The sequence below is a fragment of the Dama dama genome, chromosome 16 (genome assembly GCF_033118175.1).
Source record: "Dama dama isolate Ldn47 chromosome 16, ASM3311817v1, whole genome shotgun sequence".
NCBI lineage: Eukaryota > Metazoa > Chordata > Mammalia > Artiodactyla > Cervidae > Dama > Dama dama.
Genome location: NC_083696.1, coordinates 41,349,742 through 41,375,888, shown reverse-complemented (window position 1 = coordinate 41,375,888; position 26,147 = coordinate 41,349,742). Strand labels below are relative to the sequence as shown.

General features: G+C 55.7%; 3 protein-coding genes across 7 annotated transcripts; 1 reads left to right on the top strand and 2 right to left on the bottom strand.

Annotated features, from left to right (window-relative positions):
• Nucleotides 1–1,191: 1,191 nt before the first annotated feature.
• On the bottom strand, nucleotides 1,192–4,914 carry REEP4 (receptor accessory protein 4). 3 transcript variants are annotated; one of them, XM_061163930.1, is made up of 9 exons: nucleotides 4,703–4,914; nucleotides 4,413–4,590; nucleotides 3,533–3,605; nucleotides 3,077–3,153; nucleotides 2,866–2,986; nucleotides 2,339–2,452; nucleotides 1,797–1,932; nucleotides 1,491–1,645; nucleotides 1,192–1,392 (listed from the first exon to the last, which is right to left on the bottom strand). In XM_061163930.1, exons 2-9 carry the CDS (start codon nucleotides 4,442–4,444, stop codon nucleotides 1,327–1,329), a joined length of 774 nt encoding a protein of 257 aa, XP_061019913.1. In that variant the 5' UTR covers nucleotides 4,445–4,590; nucleotides 4,703–4,914; the 3' UTR covers nucleotides 1,192–1,326. The 3 variants fall into 3 exon arrangements, with proteins under 3 accessions (XP_061019913.1, XP_061019912.1, XP_061019914.1); XM_061163929.1 differs by having other exon boundaries at nucleotides 4,730–4,914; XM_061163931.1 differs by having other exon boundaries at nucleotides 1,491–1,585; nucleotides 4,413–4,914.
• Nucleotides 4,915–8,733: 3,819 nt separating this feature from the next.
• LGI3 (leucine rich repeat LGI family member 3) lies at nucleotides 8,734–17,027 on the bottom strand. The gene is made up of 8 exons (XM_061164063.1): nucleotides 16,719–17,027; nucleotides 15,792–15,863; nucleotides 14,940–15,011; nucleotides 14,563–14,634; nucleotides 14,389–14,460; nucleotides 12,514–12,683; nucleotides 12,218–12,382; nucleotides 8,734–11,350 (listed from the first exon to the last, which is right to left on the bottom strand). Exons 1-8 carry the CDS (start codon nucleotides 16,922–16,924, stop codon nucleotides 10,533–10,535), a joined length of 1,647 nt encoding a protein of 548 aa, XP_061020046.1. The 5' UTR covers nucleotides 16,925–17,027; the 3' UTR covers nucleotides 8,734–10,532.
• Nucleotides 17,028–23,546: 6,519 nt separating this feature from the next.
• On the top strand, nucleotides 23,547–26,008 carry SFTPC (surfactant protein C). Of its 3 annotated transcripts, none has more exons than XM_061164061.1 (5): nucleotides 23,547–23,588; nucleotides 24,297–24,455; nucleotides 25,050–25,172; nucleotides 25,415–25,525; nucleotides 25,871–26,008. In XM_061164061.1, the coding sequence occupies exons 1-5, from the start codon at nucleotides 23,547–23,549 to the stop codon at nucleotides 26,006–26,008; spliced, it is 573 nt and encodes a 190-aa protein (XP_061020044.1). The 3 variants fall into 3 exon arrangements, with proteins under 3 accessions (XP_061020044.1, XP_061020043.1, XP_061020045.1); XM_061164060.1 differs by having other exon boundaries at nucleotides 25,847–26,008; XM_061164062.1 differs by lacking the exon at nucleotides 24,297–24,455 and having other exon boundaries at nucleotides 25,847–26,008.
• The last annotated feature ends 139 nt before the right edge of the window (nucleotides 26,009–26,147 follow it).

Here is a 26,147-nt window from a genome sequence, read left to right as displayed (position 1 = left end):
ACTCTGGGTGACTACCCCGTATCCACTCTTCCCACCTGACACTCTGCCCCATCTCTCGACTTAATCAGAGGTGGGAAAGGACAGCAGGCCTGTGGGTGGGAGAGGGGAGCAGCCCTGGGACACGACGGTAAGACCAGGGCAGGAGCGGGCAGGGCTGGGCACTGGCTGCCCAGGGATTAAGGGATGAAGTGGGGCCAGCAGGCAGCCTGGGTCTCAGGAGAGATTCGAGGATGGGGCAGGCTGAGGACCAATGACCACAAGCAGCAGGGAGGGCCTCTGGAGGCGGGGCCAGGGTTCTTGTATCATCCCTCCAGCCAGCCAGCGGCCAGGCCCCTGTAGGGGCAAGGCTCTGCTCGGCCTCCAAGCCCCGCCCTCCTTGACCTGGAAGCTGAGGGCAAACCAGACTCTGGCAGCTGCTGCCCTCTCGTGGCCACTCCGTGGCGGTGCAATGCTCCGACTGTCACCCTGAGGGTTTACAGACCTCGCCACCCCTGGAGGTGCCCAGAGGCCTGGCAGGCCCTTGGGGGAAATTGGCCTCCCCAGGCCTAATCTGCACATAGCTCAAGCTAATCCCCTGTGAGATTATCGTGCTGCCTGAGGTCCCCCCACACCTTCACTGCCACTGGTTTTACTTCCCGTGAAGGCCCGCTTCCATTTCCTCCTGACTGCTTTCTTAGACTCTGTCCCCTCCCAAGGCTGTCCCCCAGCTCTCCCATCTCTGAGGTCCTCAGGAGCTTTCCATGACACTACTTGCCACATCACAGCTATCTGTCAATGGCTATCTGGCCCTCCGGTAGTCTCAGGCCTTTCAGCACTGGTCCTAGACCCTGACTAGCCTGTGGCAGGCTGTTTAATAACATGTGCTGTGAGGACAAGAACTACAAACCAGAAGAGATGGAGCACTTTTATGAATTTATTTATCAAAACTTCCACAAACCCAGCCTCATTCACCAACACAAACCGTACAATCGTCACCGCCCCCCCCAGCCCCACACACACACACACACAGGCCTTGGAGAAGGCTGTCAAGTACTTTGAAGGACAGGAAGGAAGGAATGCAGCTGGGTAACCTTTGGGTTTCATTTTCCAGGGGCCTGGGGAGGGCTCTGGTCCCACACCTGGGAAGGTAGGGGGCGAGGAAGGCAATAAATAGAACCGTAAGCCCAGCCTGCTTTGGTACATCGTGGGCGCGGCCCTGCATGTGGCCAGGAACCGTCAGCAAGAGCCAGGAGGGCCAGGAGGGCTGCGAGCACAGCCAGAAGCCCCTCGGAAGGGCCCCAGCGCCCCGCAGAGCAGGAGGTAAGACCCGGCCTGGCTCTGCAGACCCTAACTGTCCATGTCTGAGGGTGTGGTCTTTTTCCTTGTCCGAACCTTCAGGGAGCGCGAGGTGCCCTGTTGGGGGAGAAAAGGCAGGCACGTCGTCGTGAAAGGTCGGGGCTGCGGCGGCGGTAAGGACAGCCCCCCTCCCTCGTGCCTGCCTCACTACTGACCTCCCGGGCCAGAGGCTTCCTCTTGACCACACGCAGGCTCTGGCTACGGCCCAGCGGCTTCTCTCGGGGCCGGGCTGGTGGCTGGGGGACCACTTCTGTGTCGGACCAACACTCATTATCAGTGTCACTGTCTCGCAGGCCCCCTGCCCCGTACCCTGTGTGGAGGAGAAGGAGCCGGGAGGCAAAGCTAGGCATTGACACAGTCTGAGGGCTGGGGGCCGGCTGACCCAGCTTTCCTCCGGCCCTGGGGAAAGACGCCATCCCTCTCTCTGGGGGGCACAGTTCCGGGTCCCTCTGCCCACTCACCGATGGGTGGCCTGCGGCGGGGTACCTGGTCCTCCAGGTAGAGGGGATCCTGGTAGGTGGGGGCGGGGCCATCGGGGATGGTTCGCAGGTCCTGCATGGAGAAGCTCCGCAGCCTCCCGGCCAGTGCACCCTGACTCTGCAAGGGAGCAGGAGCCGCTGCACCGCCTGACGGAGGGGGCAGGGCTTCCGGCAGAAGGGGCCTCAGGCAGGGGGAGCGGCCCAGTGAGATCAAGGCTGACCTGTGAGCAATCCCTGGGGCACAGGCCCAAAGGCAACACGGCAACCCTTCTAGCCCTGCACCCTGGGGCGCCAACAGCAAGCTTGGGCCCAGAGACAAGGAGCAGGGGCTCATGGTCAACGTCAGAGCCAGGCAAGTCTGAACTTCAGCTCCATGCTCCCGCCAACTCCCCCACCTGTCACCTCTCACCCCGGCTCCCCCAGGATGGACAGCTGCTATCCCTTGGCTCCCCGACTGAGGGCTGGACCCGCCCCAAGGGCCCCGGGGGCGGGATGGGCTGCTGGAAGGCTGGGGCCCAGGGCACCTTAGCGGCAGCCTGCACAGCAGCAGAGGCAGCAATGTTGAGGCCCCGCTTCCCGAAGCTGAGCACCGTCTCGTAGCTGCGCTCCTTGGCCTGCACAATGTAGGTGTCGATTTCCTGCAGACGACATCGGGGAGGAGAGCTCAGGCGGACAGCCCGGGTCACTCCTGTACGGACCCAGAGAAACCAGTGGGAGTCATGCCTCCTGGGCCACCCCATCCACAGAGCAAAGGGCTGCCCACCCACTCCCCCACGCCTCCACCTCAACGATCCGCCACGCTCCAGGCTCCCCACACCACCCCCAAACCAGCTTCCAGCCGGTGTGTTACACCCTCCAAAGATCCTTCACCTGTGCACCCATCTGATTAGTCCAGAAGAGGAAGAAGACAAGGCTCTGGCAAGGTCCCACAGTTCAACAGCAGCAGGACTGGGATTAGAGCCCAGATGTCCCCCAGTGTCTCAAGCCCCAAATCCAGGGCTCCTTCCCTCGCACCCCCCCACGCTGCCCACCCTGCCTCCCCCTGGGGTACCTTCTCATGGCGAGACAAGGATGGGTGGACAAACTTTCGGTAAAGCATGCTGGCCCCCCTGGTGTAGGGTGAAAGCAGCCACAGCACAAATGCCATCTTGATCTCGTAGTAGAAAGGGAACCTGTGCAAGCAGAGGGGCAAGGTCCACCGGGGAGCCAGGCCAGGGAGGGCCAGCCCCTCCCCGCAGCCCACAGAGCCCCGGCGCCCATACCAGGAAACAAAGATGTCCGTGAAGGTCTCCACCGCCATGAAGAGTGCAAAGACGATCCAGTACATCATCCATCGGACCTGGATAGGGTGGGGTAGGGGGAGAGGTCAGAAGCCAGAAGCTGAACCGGTGGTACCAACTCCCCTGTCCCGGGCTGACCCAGTCCAGAGATTCCAGAAAGCCCTTCCCACTGCATTCCCCTGGCACTTGGCTGGCCTTACAGAATTGCCTCTGAGAAACTGCCACTCATTCCTGTACCCACCCTCAATCAGCTTCACCCACAAGATCTTACAAAGAACCCCAACAGCCCACCCTCCATCCACACCCATGCTGCTTCAGGATATACCACCAGATTATACCCCTGAAAAAGAGGGAGGCCAGCTTGGACACCACACACCTCACCAAATCCTACCACACCCCCCACCTGAGCTGAGCCCTCCTGCCCACCCCCACACTCACATATTCACGAATGTTCTTGGTCTTCACAGCCTTGTAGGAAGCATAAGCTGGGTACAGCATCCCAAACACCAGCCTGAAGAGCAGCCCCCAAAGCAGAGAAGTGTGAGGGGCACCATTCCCCACCCCGCAGCCAGGTGGCCGCCTCCTCCCACCCAGGTTCAAGGTGGTGGTGCCTGCCCTGTTCTTCCCGCTTGGCTTGCACAACCTGCACCTGAGTCAGAGCCCTGGAGGCCACCTCCCTACCCTGCTGTTTACAAACACCCCAAGCCTGCTCAGGCCTGCAAAAGTGGCCCTTGGGTGCATGAGGCAGGGAGAGCACAAGGTGGGTGGGAAGCAGGCTTCGGAGCCGTGAGGGCACAGGGCTGATTCTTCCCCTGGACGTGCCATCAGGCGCAGGGCCACCAGATCCGGCAGTGCCAGGTTGCAGACAGAGATATTTCAGCCAGGTGCTGGAGTACCGAAAGGTGACGAGTAGGACTGAGTGGGGAGGCTGAGGCCAGGATGGTGAGTCACGTGAATGACTGCTCAGTTGGGAAGCGCCCACAACGTGCCACATCTTGTGTCTGCCATGGGGCTGCTGGCCGGCCTGTGGTCCTCTCTCCCACGCCCCTGCCTGCAGTGCGTGTCTGAGCGCAAGGGGTTTCGTCCGGCCGTCGGCCAAGTAGGCTTGAGGGTGGGGGTACCAGCACGCGCCCCCCCCCCCACCCCCATGTCTTGTGCAGGTCCACAAATCCGTTAACCCTTGCAGTGAATGTTGAAAGGAGGGGAAAGGTGTGAGGGAGCTCAGAAAGCCCCTCTTTCCACCTGACATCCTCAGTTTCCACCCCAGGGGCAGGTTGAAACCCAGGGACAGAGGGAGAATTAGAAGGGCCATACTCACACCACCAGGCGACAGATCATCCAGGACACCATTCTGCAGCCTTGGGAGCGAAGGGAGATCCCTCCAGGAAGACGACCAGAGGGACGCTCACGCCACGGTGGGGGTGTAGGAACCACAGGGGCGCTAGGATTGCCCCTTGTGGAGGCGGAGCCCGCACTAACTCCGCGGCGCGGAGAGCCTGAAGAAAGGGGAGATGAGCGGGCCGGGGCAGGCAGGACCGACTCGGGAGCCGGTACCCGCCAGCGCGCTCTTCCGCCCCACCGCGCCGCTTTGGCAGTTACAGCTCTGACCCGCACTTCCTGCTCCGGAGAACGAACCGTTCGGCCCTTGCCAGGGGCGCTGTGGGTCCCAGGCCAGGGGTGGCTGGTCGCAGTCTGCGCTTCGTGTGGGTCCCCGGGACCTCAGTGCGCCGGGCTACCGGCACCGGCTTCGGGGCGGAGTTTGCAACTCACTTGAAAGTTGCACGGAACTGGGCGCTGCCCAACCCCAGGTCTCCGGCGCGGGGCGCAGGCGCAGAGCGGCCCCGGAGGGGGCGGGGCGAGGTCAGGGAGGCGAGAGGCCTGCCCCTTAAAGTGGCGATGCTCAGCCGTCTCGCGGCTGGGGCCCACAGGTTGGAGGAGCCCTCGGAATGGGAAATCTGGATGTGGGAAGCGGAAACAAAAAGGTGGGTCTGGGCGGGAAGAAACGAAGGGAATTCGGAGTCTTGACTTTATGGAGCTCTTTACTGGCTCCCCTCTTTTACCTCTTCTTTCCGCCCTCTGTAAGATGGGAATGGGCGTGAGATGGGTGGAGGTCCCGAGTTAGAGGCTCAGTTGAGAACTAAAGGTTTGGCTGAGCGCCAGCAAATCTGGCTCTTACAAAGCACTAGGTCAGTAGATGGATAAGCGCTTCAAAGATGCTGAGGTGACCTAGACGGAAAGCGGAGAGGACTTGGAGGAGAGGGGATCTGAGGGACTCATCACCCCCATCCCAAGTCACCCTGAAGGGTGGGCTGCAGGAGTTGACTTCTCCCGCTTCCCTGGGCAGGCAGATTTGAGAGATTCTGGGTGAAGTCCTCAATCCATCTTCCCCCAAAGTTTGAAATTCCACATATTTTTGTGAGTCAAGAGCACAGATATCCCTGAGAGCTTTAGTATCAAGAATCTCCACTTTGTGGTGCATTTTTGAGTGCAAGGCTTGAACTTTACAAGACCCCTTTTTACCATTTAGGAAGTAGCCTCAGTGGTGGAAAGTAACTTGTCCAAGGGCACCTGATGGTGTTTGATGGTGGATGATAAACGTTTGGCTCAGTCTTCTTTTGAGGGCAGGTCTAAGAAGGGAAGGGTAACGGGAAAGCTCCTCTAGGAGGAAGGTATGTATGTGGAAGAAGGTGGGAGGCTAAAAGCGAAGACTTGCACATTGTAACATATATATTAGTATATATTTCACTCCACTCAGTGATATATATATATATATATATACACACACACACACACACACATATATATATATATATATGAAAGTAGTAGTCACTCAGTCATGTCCAATTCTTTGTGACCCCATGGACTGTAGCCACCAGCCTCCTCTGTCCATGGAATTCTCCAGGCAAGAGTCCTGGAGTGGGTAGCCATTCCCTTCTCCAGGGGATCTTTCTGATCCAGGGATTGAACCCGGGTCTCCCTCATTGCCGGCAGACTCTTTACCATCTGAGCCACCAGGGAAGCCATATATCTATTTCAATAAAAATTATTTTTGAAAAAACAAAAGAAGGCAATCTTTGCTGCTTCTACAGCTTTGCAGGTGGCATTACATTCTTTGTATCTCTTCTGCTAGGTGCCCCATTCCTCCTTCTGCTCATGGGGAGCACATCACCCACCCCCAACCCAGCACAGCCCCTTCACTGCCTCACAGAGCTAAAGTGAGGGCCGCAGAGCTGCCCAGAGCTGCGGGGGCAGGAAACTTGGGCAGTTATTACTTTTTATTACAGCCATAGTTAACCCTCACCATCTATCAGAAGAACAGAGTAAGTAGTGATGGAGGCCAGGGAAAGGAGGCTTCTTGGGAATAAACACTCAGTGATTATGTCATAATTATGATCATCAGTTTTATTGGTACTGCTGAGTGGGAGAGCTTGCAGTGAAACTGGCCCACAGAAGAAACTCCCCCGAGGCCCTGACGCCTCCTTCTCTCTGCCCCCACCTGCTCACACTGGTTGGAGCTCCTACCTAGACTGGAGGAACAAGAACCATCCAGGGCTAAGGTGCAGGCAGGAAGGTCCTGACCACCATGCAACATTGTAACAAAGGTGAAAAATACCCTTGTCTTCTTGGGGTAGAAGGATGTGATTGATCCTCTGGACAGCTCAGGAGGAGCTGGGTGAAGTGCAGAAAAGGGAAGGGGGGAAGGGATATCGATTCTTTTGGAAGTAAGGCTGCCTGGGCTGACTGTGTGCATGTGAACCTCCAGCAGCCTTTGGTACTTGCTGCAGATCTGCCTCTCCTCCCCGACCCTTGATGCCTTCCAGAGTCACCTGACCTCAGCATCACAGGCCTCGCTTTACCCCCATTCACTGGAGAGGAGCTCCCCTGTGCCCACTCTAAGCCAAGCCAATTGGGGCCATCTCTCAAAGGGAGACTCTTGGTCCCAATGACTGTGCTTGGAAAATGTAAGAGACAATATGTCAGAGGTCTGTGGCTGAAAGCAGAGATCAGCAGGGAGGGGTTTGAGGCCAACAGCTTGAGGGGGTCACCCTCCTGGGCTTTGGCAGAGTGAGTGGACTCTGCCTCTCACGCCCTTTGGTCCTGAGCTGTTGACACAGTCACCTGGTTACACTGGGTTGCTAAGCAGCTCTCTGGACATACAGATGACCTGCCCCTGGCAGGTGACCATGTGGACACACGGTGGGTTCCATCCCAGCCCTGTGCGGAAAGCTGGGCATTCAGGAGGGGGGGGGTGTCTCCCGCCTTCAGAAGATTCCCTGGTGGGGGGTGGGGAGTGACAGTGATGTTTATCTTTCTACTGGGTGACAAAATGCCAACATGTCTAGAAGACTCAACCCACTTTCCCTGGCAACTTGTCCCCTGGCACAGGATGAGACCCCATTTGAAAAAGTAGGACAGGCATTCCCAGGACAGTGTGGCTGGGGGACCCGAGAGGTACCTGCTAAGCCAAGAGTGCGTGAATGCAGTTTCAGAAGGTGGAAACCCAGACATATCACCTGTGAGGTTCCCTGTTGTGAGAAGTGGGCATCTGAGGCTAAAGGTAAGATGTAGGGTACAGGGGCTCTGTGAGGATAGTGAAGGACAGGGAAGCCTGGCGTGTTGTAGTCCATGGGGTCGCAACAAGTCGGACACGACCTAGTGACTAAACAACAACAACAGGGCCTCTGAGACTGAAGATGGGCAGGAACCCTCATCCATAGAAAGCAGGTCTCCTCAGAGATCAGCCTTCTCCCTGCCATTAAAGTCTTCTGTGAGACACTTGGGTACCTCATAGAGTCCTACAACCAAAAAAGTCTTAGCTTTGTGCCACATGATTCTAAGGGTCACACATATATTGTTGTTCAGTCGCTCAATTGTGTCTGACTCTTTGGGACCCCATGGACTGCAGCATGCCAGGCTTCTGTCTTTCACCATCTCCCAGAGTTTGCCCAAACTCGTGTCCATTAAGTCACTGATGCCATCCAACCATCTCATCCCCCTTCGCCCCCTTCTCCTTTTGCCTTTGATCTTTCCCAGCATCAGGGTCTTTTCCAATGAGTTGGCTCTTCACATCAGGTGGCCAAAGTATTGAAGCTTCAGCTTCAGCATCAGTCCTTTCAGTGAATATTCAGGGTTGATTTCCTTTGAGATTGACTGGTTTGATCTCCTTGCTGTCCAAGGGACTCTCAAGAGTCTTCTCTAGCACCATAATTCGAAAGCATCAATTCTTCGTCACTTAACTTTCTTTATAGTCCAACTCTCACATCGGTACAAGACTACTGGAAAAACCATCATTTTCACTATATGGACCTTTGTCGGCGAAGTGATGGCTCTGCTTTTTAATATGCTGTCTAGATTTGTCATAGCTTTTCTTCCAAGGAACAAGCATCTTTTAATTTCATGACTGGAGTCACCATCCACAGTGATTTTGTAGCCCAAGAAAACAAAATTTGTCACTGTTTATATTCATACATCAACATATTATAAATGTAATGCATTCAAATCTCACACTAACCCTGTCAGGTAGGTAGCATGGTTAGCCACATTTTTCAGATGAGAAAACTGAGATTCAGATAAGGGAAGGAACACACTTGAGACCTCCCAGCTAGTAAGTGGCACAATCAGGATCGGGCAGAGTAGGTTTTATTATCTACTTTACAGAAAGAGACGCTCAGCTCAGGGAAATCAGTCCACTTGCTTGAAATCTCACACCAGGTCTGAGGGTGACAGCCGTGATGCATGCTTGTCCAGCAGAGGGGGATGGAGAGGAGACCAACCACTGAGCTTGTCCTTAGCCCTGTTGGTTGAACTTGACCTGACCGAGGGACAGACTCTGATCTCAGTGGGCCCCAAGACTGTGATCTCCAGGAAGGAACACCTGGCCGTGAGTCAGCCCCAGGTGATGGAGACTAGTCACACTGGCCCAGCACCTGAGTGTCATCAGCGTGAACTCCTGACCCCAGCACCAGCTGACCTTGGGATGCTTACTCCTTCCTTAGAGGGAGGGGAGCAGGGAGGAAGGGGGTCTGACATCTGATGCTGGCCCCCTCCAAGCATCAGGGACAGAAAACACAGCTTTGTTCTTAAGGAAATAGGAGCTGCAGATCATCACCATTGGATACCTGAGAGCTGTCAGGGGGTGGGATTTTTATTTGAAGCAAGTGAATCAGATCATTGCCTCCAAGTGCCTCTGGGCATCTTGCTACCTGGGGGCCCTCACGCCATCTGGGCACTGGGAAGCGCCTCCCCTGCCAGCTCTGCGTCTCAGAGCCTTCTATTCCCGTGCACAGCAGAGGGCGGCAGAAGCTTGGCTGTCAGGGGCCGCTTCCTCAGGCCCCTCCCTCCCTCTGTCTCTCTCAGCTCCAGGGAGTGTCTCTGTGGTTCAGAGGGGTGCCAGGGCCCCAGGGTGCTATCCACTCCTGGCGCCTGCCCAGATACCTCAGGTGCTTGGCCGGCCCGTGGACACACCCAGAAGAGCCCACACAACACAAGGTCCATGTCCCCTGTAGGGCTGAACCAGAGGGCGGTCAGAGGCAGGCGCAGCTACAGGAAGGAAAAGCAGAAGGCCTTTACCTGGGTGGTCTCCTGTCCCCCAGGGAAGCAGACTCAGGGTGAGAGAAGGAAAGTCCAGTGAGAACAGAGACAGTGCTGGGAAGAAGTCAGGGTCGGCTGTCGTTATTGCTTCGGGCAGAGGGGCTTTGCCCCCCAGGAAGTCCGGCTGGTACCCAGAGGCTGGTACCACCATTCCCATCATTATCAGCCATGGGGTGGGCACACCAGGGGGTGGGTGGAGGAGGCCGGGTACCGTGTGCCCCTGCAGGAAGAGAGGCAAGGTCACGGAAGAGACGCCCTTCAGGCTGCACTGAAGCTGTGCATGTGCGTGTGGGCAGGCGTGCGTGCATGTCACTCAAGGAGTGTGTCCACGTCCACATGTGCCCGCGGAGGGCGTGTGGCATGGGAGAGCACAGCCGGCAGTACGGAGGATGTGGCCACAGGCTGCAATGCGGAGGACGAGCAGGTAAACAGACACCCTGAGCACCAACAGGAAAGACCAGAGGGTCAGAAGGATACGCCGAAGAACAGGAGAGGCAGCTTGGCTTCTCTCCCTCCCTCCCAGGACCCCTCCCCAGGCCAGAGCATGTGGAAGGCAGCAGAGCAAGGGCGGCTGCGGGCGGGGTGCACAGGCGTCCCCGCAGGAGGGCACTGGGCGCTGGGTTGCCAGGTGCGTACACAAGTCTTTCGTGCTGATTCCAGTGAAGACCAAGGGGCCTCCCTGGGCTACAGTCCATGGTGCGGCCCATGCTCACTGGGGTGTGTACACGTGAGAGCGCGTGTGTGGATGGGCTATGTGTGTCTTCCCACAAGCACATATGTGGCTCACCTGGAAGCTCCCACCCAGCCTCCGGCGTGGCCCGAGGAACCCCGAGGCCCCCGCACCCCCCTAGGCACTGAGGTCCACCACCACGTGTCGGTACACCAGCGTCTGTCCCTTGAAGCTGGGCGCCAGGAGCAGTTGGGCATCCCCAGCTGGCATGTAGCAGAAAGCCCGGGGGGCCTGCACGGCCAGCTCTTGGAACCGCACAAACTTCTGCCGCCCGTCATCCCACTGGTAGATCTGCGTGAAGGAGAAGTCGCTGCCCAGTGCCAGGTAGCGGCGGCCACCCACCAGGAAGGGCTGCAGGGCCAGCGAGCCCCGGGAGGGCAGGGCCTGCACCTCGGAGAAGCGGGCGCCCTCCCAGCGCAGGATCTTGGAGTCACCGATGTAACGGCTGAGGCACAGGTAGCTATCGCGGCCCGCACGGAAGTGTTTCACTGCCTGGGCATCGGGCACCTGGGTCACCTCGCCCTGGGCCACAAACTGTTTCTGGGTGCGACTCCACTGATAGATGACGGGAGCCTGCGAACTGCTGGACACGATCAGGCGCGGCTTTCCCTCGCCATCCACAAATTCCAGGTCGGTGTCCCGGTGCCAGGGGTGCAGGGCCTGGTGGGAGTAGAAGCCGTTCTGGTGCCAGCGGTAGAGGCTGGTAGCTCCCGCCTTGGAGCTGTCAGCCACAGCGAAGTACCAGTCGCCGTCGATGCGGAAGGCCTCCAGGTCGTTGGGCTTGCGTACACGCTGAGGGTCAATGTCCTGCAGCTTGGTGAAGCGCGTGGTGTTGGGGTCCCAGTGGTAAATGTAAGAGCCTCCAAACAGTTGGGCCACCACCACGTACAGTTGGCTGTCCACCACCATCGGCTTGCAGTGCACTGCAGAAGGGGCTGAGGGTGGAGGGGAGTGGTGTTAGGGGGCCCCCACCACACCCTCAGAAAAGAGGGCCGGGCCCCTCCGACTAAGGCTGTCTGTTACAGTATTCTGTCCCTGCTGAGCGTCCATCCTGTGCTCAATGCTTTCTCATTGTCTCACAGCTAAGAATCCATCTCACCCTCACCCTCCCTTTGCCTTTGACCCCAGAGTTCCAATATAAGCTGACGCTGAGCACAAAATACGTGTTGCTAGATATTGACCAACTGAATAACCGTCACGTCAGCTTACTGTGTACAAAGGCTCAGTGATAAAGAATCGCCTGCCAATGCAGGAGGCACAGGTTCTATCCCTAATCCAGGAAGATCCCACAGGCTTCGGAGCAACTAACCCAGTGCACCACAGCTATTAAGCCTGTGCTATAGAGCCTGGGAGCTGCGCCTACTGAGCCTACCTGCGCTGAGCCCACCTGTGCCACACCTGCTGGAGTCTGCATGTTCTAGAGCCTGTGCTCCACGGTAAGAGAAGCCGCTGCAGTGAGAAGCCCATGCAGCAACGAAGACGATTAAATAAATAAATAAGTAAAAATATATATACATGATTCAGCTTAGGCATCCCCTCTACCAGGAAACCTTCCCCGATTGCCCAGGGTAGGCCTCTCCTTCGGCCCCCAAAGCATTGTGGTCGTATCTTCCTCCTAGGACCTGTGTGTTATGTGGATGTTATCTGTGTATGTATCAACCTCCCCCCAAAGACTAGAAAAGTTCTTCTTGTGGGCAGAGACCATGTCTCATCTATCCTTCTACCTGGAGGAACCCAAGGAAGAGGAACAACAGAGCCCACCCCACCCTCAGGGCCACCACAGCCAGGTCAGGCCTAGATACCTGGGATTCTATCATAGTCCCGAAGCTGCCTTTCAACGTAGTCCCACTTGAGGATGGTGCAGGCGCTGGCTCCCGGCTGGGCCAGAGCCAAGTAGAGGTCGCTGGAGTAGAGGAAGGGCTCGGCTGACACTGCTGGGAAGGACAGTGTCTGGTACAGCACGAAATCTGCAGGGATGCGGGGTTAGGGGTTAGGGTTAGGTTGGGAGAAGGGTTAGGGCTACTCGACTGCCAAGGCAGGACAGCGGGGGCATCCCAGGGGAGGCCCAGCCTGATGCCCACGGTGGGGCGCCTCCTACCCGTGGTGATGCAGTCGAACTCTCGCAGCGGGAGATCCTGCACCTTATGCTCCTGGAAGCGGGGCGGGCTGGCGCAGTAGATGGGCGCCACTGTGGTGTTGGTGTGCGCCAGCCACTCCACCAGCCACTTCACCTTGCAGTCACAGTTGAGCGAGTTGCCCCGCAGGTCCCTGCGTCATGAGGGTGACGGAGGAGGCACAGAGGGGGCAGGCTCTCAGCTGCTCTGCCCACCCGGGCCCTCTGGGTTTTCAGTAGATACTGGCAAGGCTGCTGCTGGCTGCTCATGTGGCATCTTTGTGCCGGTTAGAGAAAGGTCCCCCACGGGGTGGGTTCAGCCCCGCGGACACGTGCTTGACCAGCAGAGTACAGGCTGAGTTTCAGCCCCTACTTGCCTCCTTGGCCAGGGGCCTTTTCCCGTGTATGACCTCCACATCTATCTGTTTCATCCCCGTTCCTCCAAACCTTCCTCATTCTGGGGCTTTTGTTTTGTTGTAGAAATACTGATCAATGACTATGGCTATGCTACTGGACTTTAACACAGATTCAAATCAAACATATGTTTATAGAACTGCCATATGACCCAGCAATCCCACTTCTGGGCATACACACCGAGGAAACCAGATCTGAAAGAGACACATGCACACCAATGTTCATCGCAGCACTGTTTATAATAGCCAGGACATGGAAGGAACCTAGACGCCCATCAGCAGACGAATGGATAAGGAAGCTGTGGTACATATACACCATGGAATATTACTCAGCCATTAAAAAGAATTCATTTGAATCAGTTCTAATGAGGTGGATGAAACTGGAGCCCATTATACAGAGTGAAGTAAGCCAGAAAGATAAAGACCAATACAGTATACTAACGCATATATATGGAATTTAGAAAGATGGTAACGATAACCCTATACCCAAAACAGAAAAAGAGACACAGATGTACAGAACAGACTTTGGGACTCTGTGGGAGAAGGCGAGGGTGGGATGTTCTGAGAGAACAGCATTGAAACAAGTATACTATCAAGGGTGAAACAGATCACCAGCCCAGGTTGGGTGCATGAGACAAGTGCTCGGGGCTGGTGCACTGGGAAGACCCGGAGGAATCAGGTGGAGATGGAGGTAGGAGGGGGGATCGGGATGGGGAACACATGTGGATCCATGGCTGATTCATGTCAATGTATGGCAAAAACCACTACAATATTGTAAATAATTAGCCTCCAACTAATAAAAATAAATGGAAAAAAAAAAACATATGTTTAAAAAGTACACCATAGGAAGGAGGCTCAGGAGGAAGACACATGCGTACTGACTGGTTTCCCAGGGGGCGCTAGTGGTAAGGAACCCGTCTGCCGATGCGGAAGACGTAAGAGATGAGGGTTCGATCCCTGGGCGGGGAAGATAAACTAGAGGAGGGCATGGCAACCCACTCCAGCATTCTTGCCCGGAGAATCCTATGGACGGAGGAGCCTGGCGGGCTTCAGTTCATGGCATGGCAAAGAGTCAGATACGACTGAAGCAACTTGGCATGCACAGAGCTGGTTCACGTTGTTGTATAGCAGAAACCAACACAACGTTTTAAAGAAATTATCCTCCATTTAAAAATAAATTTAAAAATAAAATACTTCCTAAATTGGAAAAAATATACACATAATGTCTTGCATGCATTTTAAGAGGGTCCACGAATGCCTTGAAGAACCTCAACTTGAAAGGCTACCAATCTCTGTATAAATCAACCTAGCCTTCTCCCCAACCCAAACCTAAACCCTCCCAGCCTGTCAAGACCTTATGATCTTCCAATTCTGGCTCCCACACTGCTCCCTCCAGGGCCACGCCCCTCTGTGCCACAGTCAACAAAAGGTAGGACTCAGGCCTTACAAGTCACTCAGGATGTCCAGGGGCCGAAAGATGTCTCTAGGCAGTGTCTGCAGGTTATTGTTGGCCAGTGACCTGAAAGAGAGACCTCTGGGTCACCCACCTGAAGGTCATGCCCAAGGCCAAAGGCCACAGGAGACAGGGCTTTGGGCCGGTGTATGTGTGTGATGTACTCACAGGTGCGTCAAAGACTTGAGTCCTCGGAAGGTAAACTTGGATAATGCCCAGATGTCGTTGTTCTCAATGAAGCTGGAGAAAACAGAACTTATTTCAGACGCCATTCCGCACCCAGACCACTTCCCCGACCCCAGCTGCGTCCCTGTGGCCCTCCTGGATTCCAGCCCACGGCAGGCTTTCATTCTGAATCTGGACATGAAGCCTGTGGTGACAGGCATCCAGGCGGGATGGTTTAGGCAGAGGGATGGATGAAATGACCTTCTGCTCGGGCCCTGCAGTCAAAGGATTCAAGGGCACTCCTCCCACCTCCCCGCAGCCCTCCTCACTTCATCTCTGTTCTCAGCCCTCCTCCCAACTCCCCTTTCCTTCCCACGCACAGGTACTGCAGGTGTGAGAGTCCTGTGAAAGCATTGTCTCCAATCAGTGTAAACTTGTTGGAATTGAGTAACCTGAAGAGACAAAGGCAGATTAGCGTTTCCAAGGGCACGCCTGCCGTGCCAGCTCCCAGCCAGTTGCCTCACCCCCAAGCCATGCCTCCCACCCTGGGGACCCTAGCGGAGAGTTCCGGAGCAGCCTGGGTGGCAAGTCCAGGCGGGAATCTGCTCTGGTTCCAGAAGCTCCCAGGGCCCCTATTTACTCCTAGGGCATACCTCTCCTGTCAAGTTGGGTCCTTCCCCACCGCCCTGCCTCCCACCCTCACCCAGCTCACTCCAGTTCCTCTCAGACAGATGTAAGTTTGAGGATAACCACACTTATCTTTTCTTGTGACTGGGGCTTCAAACATAAATAGCTCCCTTTTGAATTCCAGACCCTCCTGTCTTCCCTCCCTTTCAGCTCCAGGCTGTCTCTACAAACCCTGATCCTTGGGATCACTTGTCTCTGAGGTGACCCCTCTCACCTGCACTGTCCACCCTCTGGCTCCAGCCCAAACTACTGCACCCAATTCTTTGGGGTCTCCAGAGGACACAAGTCCATTCCTAACTGGGCCCCAAACACCCCCGTTCTTTGCTTTTGCGTGCAACCCGGACCTTCCTTCCCCAAACTGCTGCTCCCGGCGCCCTCTGGACTCTCCGCTGCTTCACCGTGGCTCTCCCGTTGTAGCGAGTAAGGGACACCTGCAGCTTGACCTCCACGGGCAACTCAGGACCAGTCTCCCCTCCTCTCCCCCCAGTCTGAGCTCCTTCCCTTCCCCTGCCCGGCCCTGCCCTTCAGCGAGGCCCCATCCATACAGGAACTGCAGCAGTGGCAGGTGGGAAAACGCTCCATCCTGGATCTCTGAGAAGGCAGCATTCACCAGCGTCCTGCAGGGGACATCTGAGGGTCAGTAACCAAGGGGAGAATAGAGGGCTGTGCTGGGACAGCATGAAGTGGACAGGGCAATGTCTTCTGTATACGCTCGCCTTGGAAACTCCCCATGTCACCTGGCTCCACCCCCCGCTTCAACCTGAGGCTATCTTTCCCTTCTCACAAGCTCATTATCATCCTCCACTACTGACTCCCTGAGCACCAAGGACCTCGGCCAAAAGAAGGTTCCATTATCCATACCTGCTTCATCATCCAAACACCCAGTGTGCTGGGTGCTGTGGAGGAATGGAGCACTGAGATGGGGGCGGTGGATTAGCATCTTGCCCTCAGGGACCAACCACACAGCCTAGCCAGTTCCTGAGGCTGCTTGCTGTAAGGGACAGGCTGCCTGGCCCCGTGCAGAGTGGTTGGCGAGACCAGTGGCAGGCGTCCACCCGTGCCAGGGCACAGTAGGGGTGTATCTCCCTCCCACCCTTCCCCCTGCTGCCACCTTCCCCCTCCAAGAGGCCTTCTGTCCTTGGTATGACATCACAGGCAGCGGCCCCCAGGCTCATGTAAACAACCCCCTCCCTCCAAGTCCAGCGCCCGCACACAGTAGGTCTCATTAATGCTGATGGTGGTGATGATTCATTCTTGGCCATAAACACTCTCTTTTCCAGCCATGGCTGCTTTCCCCAGCATGACTGCAGAACTCCCAGCCAGGCTGCTGCCTGGAACCAGTTCCCCAGGCCCCCTGGAGCCCTCCTGGCCCTCACACTCTGTAGAGAGGGAGCAGGGGTTCTCCCCAGAGCAGGGTTTCTGCCTTCTTTCCAGCTCCCCCACCCGGCCGCGCCCCAGTCCAGAGCACTCACAGAGAGATGACCTCGGAGGGCAGGTTCCTGGGCACTGCCTTGGAGTCCACGCAGAAAGCGGTGTCCCTAGTGCAGGAGCAACTCGGAGGGCAGGGAGGCGTCTTGGGGGGCCTCTTGGCGCCGACTTCCAGCATTAGGCAGAGGCCCAGGGTAGACAGCGCCAGCAGCCTAAGCCCCGAGCCCCACCTGGCCTGCAGCCCAGCCATGCTGCCCGCGAGCTTGCGGCCCCCGCCCCACCGCTCCCGGCCACCCCGTGCGGGCGCTCCCGGGCAGCCGCTGTGACAGCTAGGGCCCCCCTGGCTGTCCTCTGCAGAGCTACTCCTCCGGCCCTCGGGCGCCGGCGGCCGTCCCCGCCCCTGCTCGCTCCCGCCGCGAGCCGAGCACTCGGAGAGATGCAGAAATGCGCGGAGCCCGGGCCGAGCCGGAGGTTGACCGGTTGGGAGGACGCGGACTGCGGCGGGCGGCGGGGGCGCGCAGGGCGGAGCGGGGGAGTCCCCGGTGTGGGGAGGGGAGTAGCCACAGAAAGGAGTGGTTGCGGCCCCGGTCGGCCGCTGCGCGCCCTGCAGCCGGTCTCCGGGGCCATCTGCTCACCGGCCTGGCACCCAAAGCGGCTGGGCGCGAGGGCGTGCGTGTGTGTGTGTGCGCGCGCGCGCGCGCGCAAGGTCTCCTTGTGCAACCTGCACGCGTGCACACTTGTCTCTGCACGGGCATATATTTCCCCGGGGCAGGCATTTTTACGCTTTGGATTTATGTGCCTCTGTGCTTCTATCTTGGCCCTCAGCGGCCTGTAAGCAGAGTTCGTGGGCACGCCATGTGTCATAAGTGATGTGCGTGTATCTGTTCACATCTCCGAAGGCCAGTCAACAATGTGCCTTTGTGTCTGTGCGAACCTAAAGGGGAAATATCACTGGAGTTGGAATGGGAATGTGTGGAAATCCAGAACATTCCTCATGAGGCACAGTCTGTGGTCGTGGGTACTGGGAACAGCCTTGGGCATTTCCAGTCCAGTCCTTGGTTTAACAGAGGAGGAGACTGAAGCCCAAATGCGGAGGAAAGCAGCCAACATTGTTATCACATCTACTAGCGTGCTGTGTACTCTGTGTACTTAATCGCCTCAACCTTTTGAGGTCTTTGTTATTAATCACCTTTTGCAGATAAGGAAAGTGAGGCCTGTAGTACCCAAAAAAGAAAGTGAGAGAGCAGGGATGTAAAAGGCACTCTGCCTGACTCCCTGGGCTTCCCTGGTAGCTCAGCTGGTAAAGAATCCGCAAGCAATGCAGGAAACTCTAGTTTGATTCCTGGGCCGGGAAGATCCCCTGGAGAAGCGATAGACTACCCACTCCAGTATTTGTGTCTGGAGAATCCCAAGGACAGAGGCGCTTGGTGGGCTGCAGTCCATGGGGTCACACAGAGTCGGACACGATGGTGACAGAGCACACACTGCCTGACTCCAGAATCAACAACTGTTCCACACAAGGAGTTTTCAAAGTCTGGTCCAGGGAGCCCAGGGGTCTGACCTTCCAGGGAGTCTTTGAGGTCAAAACAATTTTCCTAATCATGTTAAGGCATTATTTGCCCTTTTCATTTTCATGCTCTTACAGAAGTACCCTGGAATTTTCCAGAGGTTACAAGACATATCTTCTAAGAAATTAAAGAAATTTGCAAAAATGTAAAACAATGACGCTCTGCTCCATAATTTTTTGTTTTGTAAAGTAGTTAATTTCATTACATAATTTACATTATGTGTGCTACAAAACATTGTTATCCAGTCGTTAAATCGTGTCTGACTGTTTGCAACCCCATGAAGTGCAGCACGCCAGGCTTCCCTGTTGTTCACTATCTGCCTGAGTTTGCTCAAACTCATGTCCACTGAGTCAATAATGCCATCCAACCATCTCATCCTCTCTTGCCCCTTCTCCTGCCCCCAAATTTTCCCAGCATCCCAGGTCTTTTCCAATGAGTCAGCTCTTTGCAACAGGTGGCCAAAGTATTGGAGGTTCAACTTTAGCATCAGTCCTTCCAAAGAATATTCAGGTTATTTTAACTAAATTAGTACATCTTTTTAAATTTCTTAGTAAATGTCAATATGGTAAATATTGATAGCTGAAAGTCACATAAACAAAAGCACTTTGGGGTCCTCACTACTTTTTAAGTGTTAAGGGTTCCTGAAGTCAAGAAGTTTGAGAACTGCTAGTCTCTACTACATTATTTCCCAAGGGTATGTGTGTGGGGGGAAGATGATTGTCCCAAGAGCTCACAGGTACAGTCTGGTGGATGGGTTCCCAGTTCAGTGCTCTTTCCATCAGTCCAGAAAGCCAAGATCACTGGGTAGAAGATGCTTCCCCAGCTGTCCCTAGCCTCTGCCAGACAGGGATTCTCTGGTGTGAGCGTAAGTCCATGTTCTCCAGCCAGGGATGCCCCTGCCCTTGGATGCTCACTTGCTACTGCCCGTCCAGCTGCCCTCCCCATGCCAGTTCGTGGGACGACAAGCAGTGGGGGTGGGGAGGGTGGCCTGGGCAGCTGGACAACCATCCCCACCCGTCCCTGGCACGGCTGTGCCCAGCACACAAAGGGCAGAGTGAATCTTGTCCCTCCCCTGCAGCTGAGGGGCTGGAAGGAGGCAAAGAGAAGGCACACACAGGAGTGGCTACCATGGGCTTCTCCATCACCCATGGTTCTCGGAGAGCTTTAACTCAGATACAGACAGAATGGGGGAGTCTGGGTCTTATTCTTAGCCAGTGGGAAGAGATGCCCTGGGGGTGAAGTCCATGATGATAATCATGAGAGTTGAACTTGCACATCGTGATGTCACTGGATCCTTATAGCAACTTGGAGAGAGGAGCAAGACAGGCTGTATTAGTCCCCTTTCACAGATGAACATGTGGGTGCAGGCGAAGTTACTTCAGTCATCTCCGACTCTTTGCGACCCCATCGACTGTAGCCTGCCAGGCTTCTCTGTCCATGGGATTCTCCAGGAAGAATACTGGAGTGGATTACCACGCCCTCCTCCAGAGGATCTTCATGACCCAGGGATCGGACCCGCATCTCTTATGTCTCTGGCATTAGCAGGTGGGTTGTTTACCACCTGGGAAGCCCACAGATGAACACACTAAAGCCAAGAAAGGCAGAATGACTTATTCATGGTCCCAGAGCTGAGCTGATCAGTGAAGCACTGAGTCTCCTACATAATGAGGGAATCAGCTACTGACCCCTTGTTAGCAGCCCTGTCATGTTTGGTGACAGTCTCAGTATCACTGAATAGTTTCAGGTTGGCTGCGTGCACGTGCCTGGCCCGTGTGAAGCCTCAGGAAGGCATGGTCTCACGGCTGGTCCCAGGGGCTGGCAGCCTGGCTGGGAAGAAGGGCAACGCAAAACGCCCACAGAGCCGAAGGGGACAGCAATGCCTGCTGAGTGGCAGGTGGACGTGCAGGAGGGAAGGGGCGCTGTGGGCTAGGCTGGGAGCACAGAGGGCGTGCCGCTGGCTCTTGCCTGGTCTTCTAGGGTGGGTGGTATTCAGAGAGGTGAAGAGGCATTGAAGGTGTGCCTTCCAGCAAGGAGAAATGGCCTAAGTAAAGGCCAAAAAGTGAAAAGCCTACAGCAGAGGGCTGGGATAGTGGGGGGGTGGGGGTGGGTGGCGGTGAGCTGAGAACCCTGCATGCTCAGCTGAAAGTCCCCTGCCCCTTTCTGGAAGGAAGACAAGAATCCCAAGACCTTCCATGTCAGTGCCAGCATGTGGATTTCCCCTAAGAAACTTGACAGCACCCTTCCTTCCCCAACTTCCAAAAAGGCAAAAATGAATTAATAAAGAAAGGGATAAAAACAAAGTTGTAAGAACCACAGCCTAAGGGCAGCTGGCAGGGGAGACTTTCCCCAGCAGCCAGAGATGCTGGCACGCTCCAGGCACAGCGCCTGCTCAGAACAAGCCCCACACCTGGATCATGCCCCACCCACCCCCAGGATGCCCACAGGGACCCCTGAGATGCGTGCCATTCTCCTTGGTTCTCCCGCTGGCCCACTGCCCACCTGGCTCAGGTCCAGTACGTGTGAGTCAGCCAATCAATCCCAGTGTTGCCAGGACAACCGGGGCGGGAGTGGGGGCCCTGGGGCCAGCAGGGGTAGGCACGGCAGGCGGGCTGTCTCTTGCATCTGGCACCTGCAGCAGCTGAGACTGCATACAGTCCCCAGAAGGATGCTTCTCCTCCCTCCTTCTTCCTGGACTCCCATCCCTCTCTCTCCCTCCTCCTAGGACACTTGCTGCTAGAGGCTTAGGCAAATATTTAAAGCGGCAGTTGGGGGTGAGGAGAGTGGTGGGAACAAACACTTCTGTCTCTCTCTCCTTTCCGGAGCTTCTCTTCTGGGACTCTCAGCTTGGATACCATGCCATTGTGCAACCTGGAGGCTAAAGGCTCTCCAGCTGGAGAGGGGGTCCTCGTGGAGACAAGGCAATCTGCCAGGGCTGGAGAGTTGGGGGCCAGCTCGTGACTGAAGGGCAGGGTCAAGGTGGGAGGGGGCGCCCAGCAAAGGACAGGAATTGGGGTGAAGTGTTAGAGTTCAAGTACAAGGAGAATGGGGTGAGGCTAAGAGAGGAGTGAGGTGTGGGGCTCTGACTTACACTCGAGTTAAAGTTCAGAGGTGAAGGCAATGTAGAGACCACTTGGCCCAGCAAGCGGAGGGAGCTGGAGAGAAAGGAGCTCTTGACGTGGTTTTGTACTACAAAGCAACAGAAATGACTTTGGGGAAAGAGACAGGAAAGGGGTGGAAAGGAGAAGATCCAGAAGCAGTTCAGATCTGGGTAAGAGCATCCTCAGGGCAAATGCAGGAACAGAGGATATAAAAAGAAGAGTGTTGAGAGGGTAGGGCGCGAGGCAGCACTAAGCAAGTGGGCTGATTCAAGGACAAGGAGATGGGGACCCCCATCAGACACCACCACCAGCCCTGTGCAAGGCTGTCTGGGCATAACTGTCAGGTGAGGAACTGCTACCAGAAGCCTCCAGCTTGGGACTTCCCTGGTGGTCCAGTGGCTAAGACTCCACACTCCCAATACAGGGGGCCCAGGTCCAATCCCTACACAAGGAGATAGATCCTGCTGCCACAATTATGACAGAAGATCTCAAGTGCCCAGTGCAGCAAAAAAAAAAAAAAACAACCTCCAGTTTGATCTCTGAAAATGGTTTGCTCCTTCTTTGATGCAGAAAACCCACAGAAACATGCAAATCCAGAAGTTCAAATCTTCGTATTCACTTTAGGAATATTCGTGAAATGGCACAGGCTATCAAGGGTATGTACATCCCTAAAGCCACCAAGTATTTGAAGGATGTCACTTTAGAGAAGCAATGTGTGCTGTTCCCTTGTTCCAACTGTGGAGCTGGTTGACATGCCCAAGCCAAACAGCAGGGCTAAACATAGGGTTGGCGACTCAAAAAGAATGCTGAGTTTTGCTGCACGTGCTTAAAAATGCAGACAGTAATGCTGAACTGAAGGGTTTTGACGTGGATTCTCTGGTCAACAAGTCCTCAAGATGCCGCACAGAACTTCGCAGAGCTCACAGTCGATTAACCCGTGGACTCCCCCTGCCACACAGAGATGATCCTGACCGGGAAAAGAGCCAGTTATTCCTAAACTTGCACAGGAACTTGTGCAGAAGAGACAGCTGTCCCAGAAGAAACTGAAGAAGCAAAAATGTATGGTCTGGAAAATAAATTAAGCATAAAACAATTGCAGGGACTTCCCTGGTGGCCCAGGGGTTAAGAATCCGCCTGCCAAAAAAATAAAAAAAAAGAATCCGCCTGCCAATGCAGGGGACACAGATTCAATCCCTGGTCCGAGAAGATTCCACCTGCCCTGGGACAGCTAAGCTGGTGTGCCACAACTACTAAGAACTCACTCTAGAGGCTGTGCTAGGCAACAAAAGAAGTCACTACAAGAGAAGCCTACGCACTGCAACTAGAGAGTAGCCCCTGCTGGCTGCAACTAGAGAAAGCCTACAAAGCAATGAAGACCCAGCACAGCAAACATAAACAAATAAATAAATACAACTTAAAAATAAATGCAAAAAAGGTAAAACCAGGTTAAAAAGAAAAAGCCTTCAGCTTACAAACAAGCCCATACAAAGAAAGAAAAACTGCACGTTAGTAAAAATTTATAACTAGAAGGGACAGTTTTCAGAATTTGGGAAAGAATGACCAGGGGCATGTCTGAGGTTAGGTACAAGATGGGAGGAGGCAAGGCATGTATACTTGAATTGAAAATCTGACACTCCCAGGGAATTTATGAACCATGTGTGAAACCCTGCACTGATGCCAAAGCACCTCGTGCCTTTGGTACTGTTCCTGTGGGTCCACAAGATTTCCCCTTCCTGGAGCTTAGGCTCCAGGGGCAATGTGGAGGCAATTCTGGGGGCAAATCTGTTGGGAAGTGCGGTGGACCCATTGGGGCTGGCTCTTGGCTGCCGAAGAGGTTCAGCCTGGCAGAAGAACAGGAAAAGCTATAAGACGGCAGGGGCAGGTGCCAGCAAGAATGGCAGGCATGCCAGGAAGACACCCACGGTGAGAGGTGTATATTTCTCAAGGGCAAGGTTGCTCAGCTTACCCAGCTTTGCTTTCCCTGGGGCCAAGAGGACTCACGCACCAGGGCCAAGGGCCCTCAGGTGCTCTTGCAGCTGGCTTATCGGGCCCTTGGCCCTGGAGGGCCAGGAACAAACAGGCTTCAAAGCTGAGGGCTTGGCTGGCAGACAGGGGCTGGGTCTTCTACCTCTGTCCTGTGTCCATGCTGGCACATATAAGACCCTAGTCGTGCTCAGAGATGAGGAGGGAAGGTGTCTATAGCAAGATGGATGTGGGCAGCAAAGAGGTCTTGATGGAGAGCCCGCCGGTGAGTCTGATCATGTGTACATGTATGTGTGCGTGTGTAAGTGTGCAAGAGTGTATCTGTGTATGATGGGCTCTGCCTCCTCCAACCTCTCTGGGCCTGTTTCCTCACCCAAATTCATTCACTCAACTAACCTAGGACTGTGCTAAATTAAGACAGGGACACCAACCACTAAGACAGAGACTCTTGAAATGGCAGACTCAGCAACCACTAATTCCCATACAAGGGGCTGCGAGTCCTCAAAGGGGTCCATGGACAAGACTGTAGAGAGCACTGGGGGAGGAGCTTTGCAGAGAAACTAGCATTTGAGCAGGCTCCAGACGAACAAGCCGGAGCTCACCAGGTGGAGAAGGAGGAAGGCATTGCTGGAAGAAGGGATCATATGCTTAAAAGCGTGGATTTGGAAGGGAACTGAGAGGGGCTGGGTGTGGCTGGGATGTCAGAGGTGTGGAGGAAACAGCAGGAGGTAGGACTGGTGAAACAGTCTCTCTTGAGTCTCTTCAATCTAGACCTCGCTTCTAAAGCATCTATGAGCTTGTTGGAACCAGGCCCCCTCCTCCAGGAAGCCTCTAACCTGCTCAGCCCTCTTCTGCACGTCCATGGCATTGGTTGTTCGGTCCCCGGAGAGAGTGGGATGGTGTCCCGGTTGTGCAGGGAGAAGGGGCATCTTCAGGACCTCACACCTGTCTCCCCGCCTGCCCCACATGTCAGGACTACTCAGCAGTCCCCGGGGGCCGGCTCCGCATCCCCTGCTGTCCCGTGAACATCAAACGCCTTCTCATCGTGGTCGTGGTTGTGGTCCTTGTCGTCGTGGTGGTGGTAGGGGCCCTGCTCATGGGTCTTCACATGAGCCAGAAACATACAGAGATGGTGAGTAGGTTTGGGATGGGATGGGCAGTGGATACAGGGCAGGTCAGAGAGAGAGGCCCTGGGATGGGGTGGGCAGAGAGAAAATTGCCCACGGGGAATGAGGGGAGGAGGCAAGTGACACCTCAGGGAAGGACAGAGGTGGAAACAGGGTGGCAAACTTGGCCTGGGCTTTTTCACCAGCCCCCACCCCACAGTTGGACAGTCTGTTCCCTCCAGCGACTGGTTCCCCTGGGCCTCTCTGAGCTCCCACGGAAGAAAGAATAGCATTTGAGTAAAAAGGACTGGGGCTCCCCAGGTGATGCTGGTGGTAAAGAACCCACCTGCCAATGCCAGAGACTTAAGAGATGCGGGTTCCATCTCTTACGGGTCAGGAAGATCCCCTGGAGGAGGGCATGGCAACCCACGCCAGTCATCTTGCCTGGAGAATCCCATGGACAGAGGAGCCTGGAGGGTGTCAGTCCGTAGGGTTTCAGAGAGTCGGACATGACCGCAGTGGCCGAGCACAGCACGGCACAGAGGGAACTGCGGGTGGGCGTGAGCTGCAGGGCTGAGCGGGGAAGGAGGACCGCCAGGCAGCACAACGCCCTCCTCCAGGTTCTAGAGATGAGCATCGCAGGCCCGGAGGCACAGCAGCGCCTGGCCCTGAGTGAGCGCGTGGGAACCTCTGCCACTTTCTCCATTGGCTCCACCGGTACCGTGGTGTATGACTACCAGCGGGTGGGTATGCGCGACCTCTCGACCCCAAGGCTAGGGAACCCGTGGTAATTCTGTGCTAGACCTCTTCAGCTGTGGCCTTCCCACAGGTCCATTTCTCCCCACCCCCAGCACTTTTGCTAAGCCCCAGATTCCAGTATGACTCCTTCCAGTGCCCAACCTAGAGGGGGATGGCCTAGGACCAGAGTTAGGAGTGAGCCAGGCAGCGCCTTACTAACTGACCCTCGTATGTTCCCCATGCCCAGCTCCTGATTGCCTACAAGCCAGCCCCCGGAACCTGCTGCTACATCATGAAGATGGCTCCGCAGAGCATCCCAAGTCTCGAGGCTCTCACTAGAAAATTGCAGAATCTCCAGGTGGGCATATGGGTAAGAGGGAGGGGGCCGGCTTTTCCCAGGGCTGCTGGCAGGATCATTTTAGACGATGACTTTGTCACCTATAAAACACTGCTCCCCAGGGACTGCCAGGAGAATGTCCTCCCTGGATCCTCCTGCACGGAGCCTTTCCTAGCCAAGTTCCCCATTCCCGCCCCGCAGCCAAGCTGCTGGCGTTAGCTGAGCCCACATACCCGCTGGGGGCTCTGACTCCAGCACAACACCTTCTTTACATAGAGACTGCCTGGCACACCTGAGGTCCTGCGTGAAGGACCACAGGTGAGACAGAAACTCAGTTCCCAGCTCCCAACCAGATGCTCTTTCCAGGCCAAGCCCCCAGCGCCTTCCTCGAAGCTGGGCCCGGAGCAGGGCCATGACGCCAGCTCCGCATTCTCTGGGGACCTGGCCTTCCTGGGCAGGACCGTGAGCACCCTGTGTGGAGAGGTGCCCCTGTACTACATCTAGGACTGGTCAGGTGAGCGGGTGTGACCTCCAGGGCCCGGGAACAGACGCAGCCCTGGACGGTTTGGGCCACCTCTTCATGTCAGCTGACCAGGCACTGGGGGACCCAACACAACGGGGTCACCTACAGAGCTCCCGGGAA

Bases quoted from the DNA above. Each gene is read 5' to 3' on its own strand.
- REEP4 (XM_061163930.1), bottom strand. From the start codon at position 4,444: ATGGTGTCCTGGATGATCTGTCGCCTGGTGGT. The intron at 2,987-3,076 runs GTATGGGCGCCG...CTGCTTGCACAG, and splicing joins ACGGACATCTTTGTTTCCTG to GTTCCCTTTCTACTACGAGA. The intron at 1,933-2,338 runs GTGCCCTGGGCC...GCTCCCTTGCAG, and splicing joins CTGTGCAGGCTGCCGCTAAG to AGTCAGGGTGCACTGGCCGG.
- SFTPC (XM_061164060.1), top strand. From the start codon at position 23,547: ATGGATGTGGGCAGCAAAGAGGTCTTGATGGAGAGCCCGCCG. The intron at 23,589-24,296 runs GTGAGTCTGATC...CCCACATGTCAG, and splicing joins TCTTGATGGAGAGCCCGCCG to GACTACTCAGCAGTCCCCGG. The intron at 24,456-25,049 runs GTGAGTAGGTTT...GCCCTCCTCCAG, and splicing joins GCCAGAAACATACAGAGATG to GTTCTAGAGATGAGCATCGC.
- LGI3 (XM_061164063.1), bottom strand. From the start codon at position 16,924: ATGGCTGGGCTGCAGGCCAGGTGGGGCTCGGGGCTTAGGCTGCTGGCG. The intron at 15,012-15,791 runs GTATGGATGGGG...TTGTCTCTTCAG, and splicing joins CTGCCACTGCTGCAGTTCCT to GTTACTCAATTCCAACAAGT. The intron at 12,383-12,513 runs GTAGGAGGCGCC...GCATCCCTGCAG, and splicing joins GTTCGACTGCATCACCACGG to ATTTCGTGCTGTACCAGACA.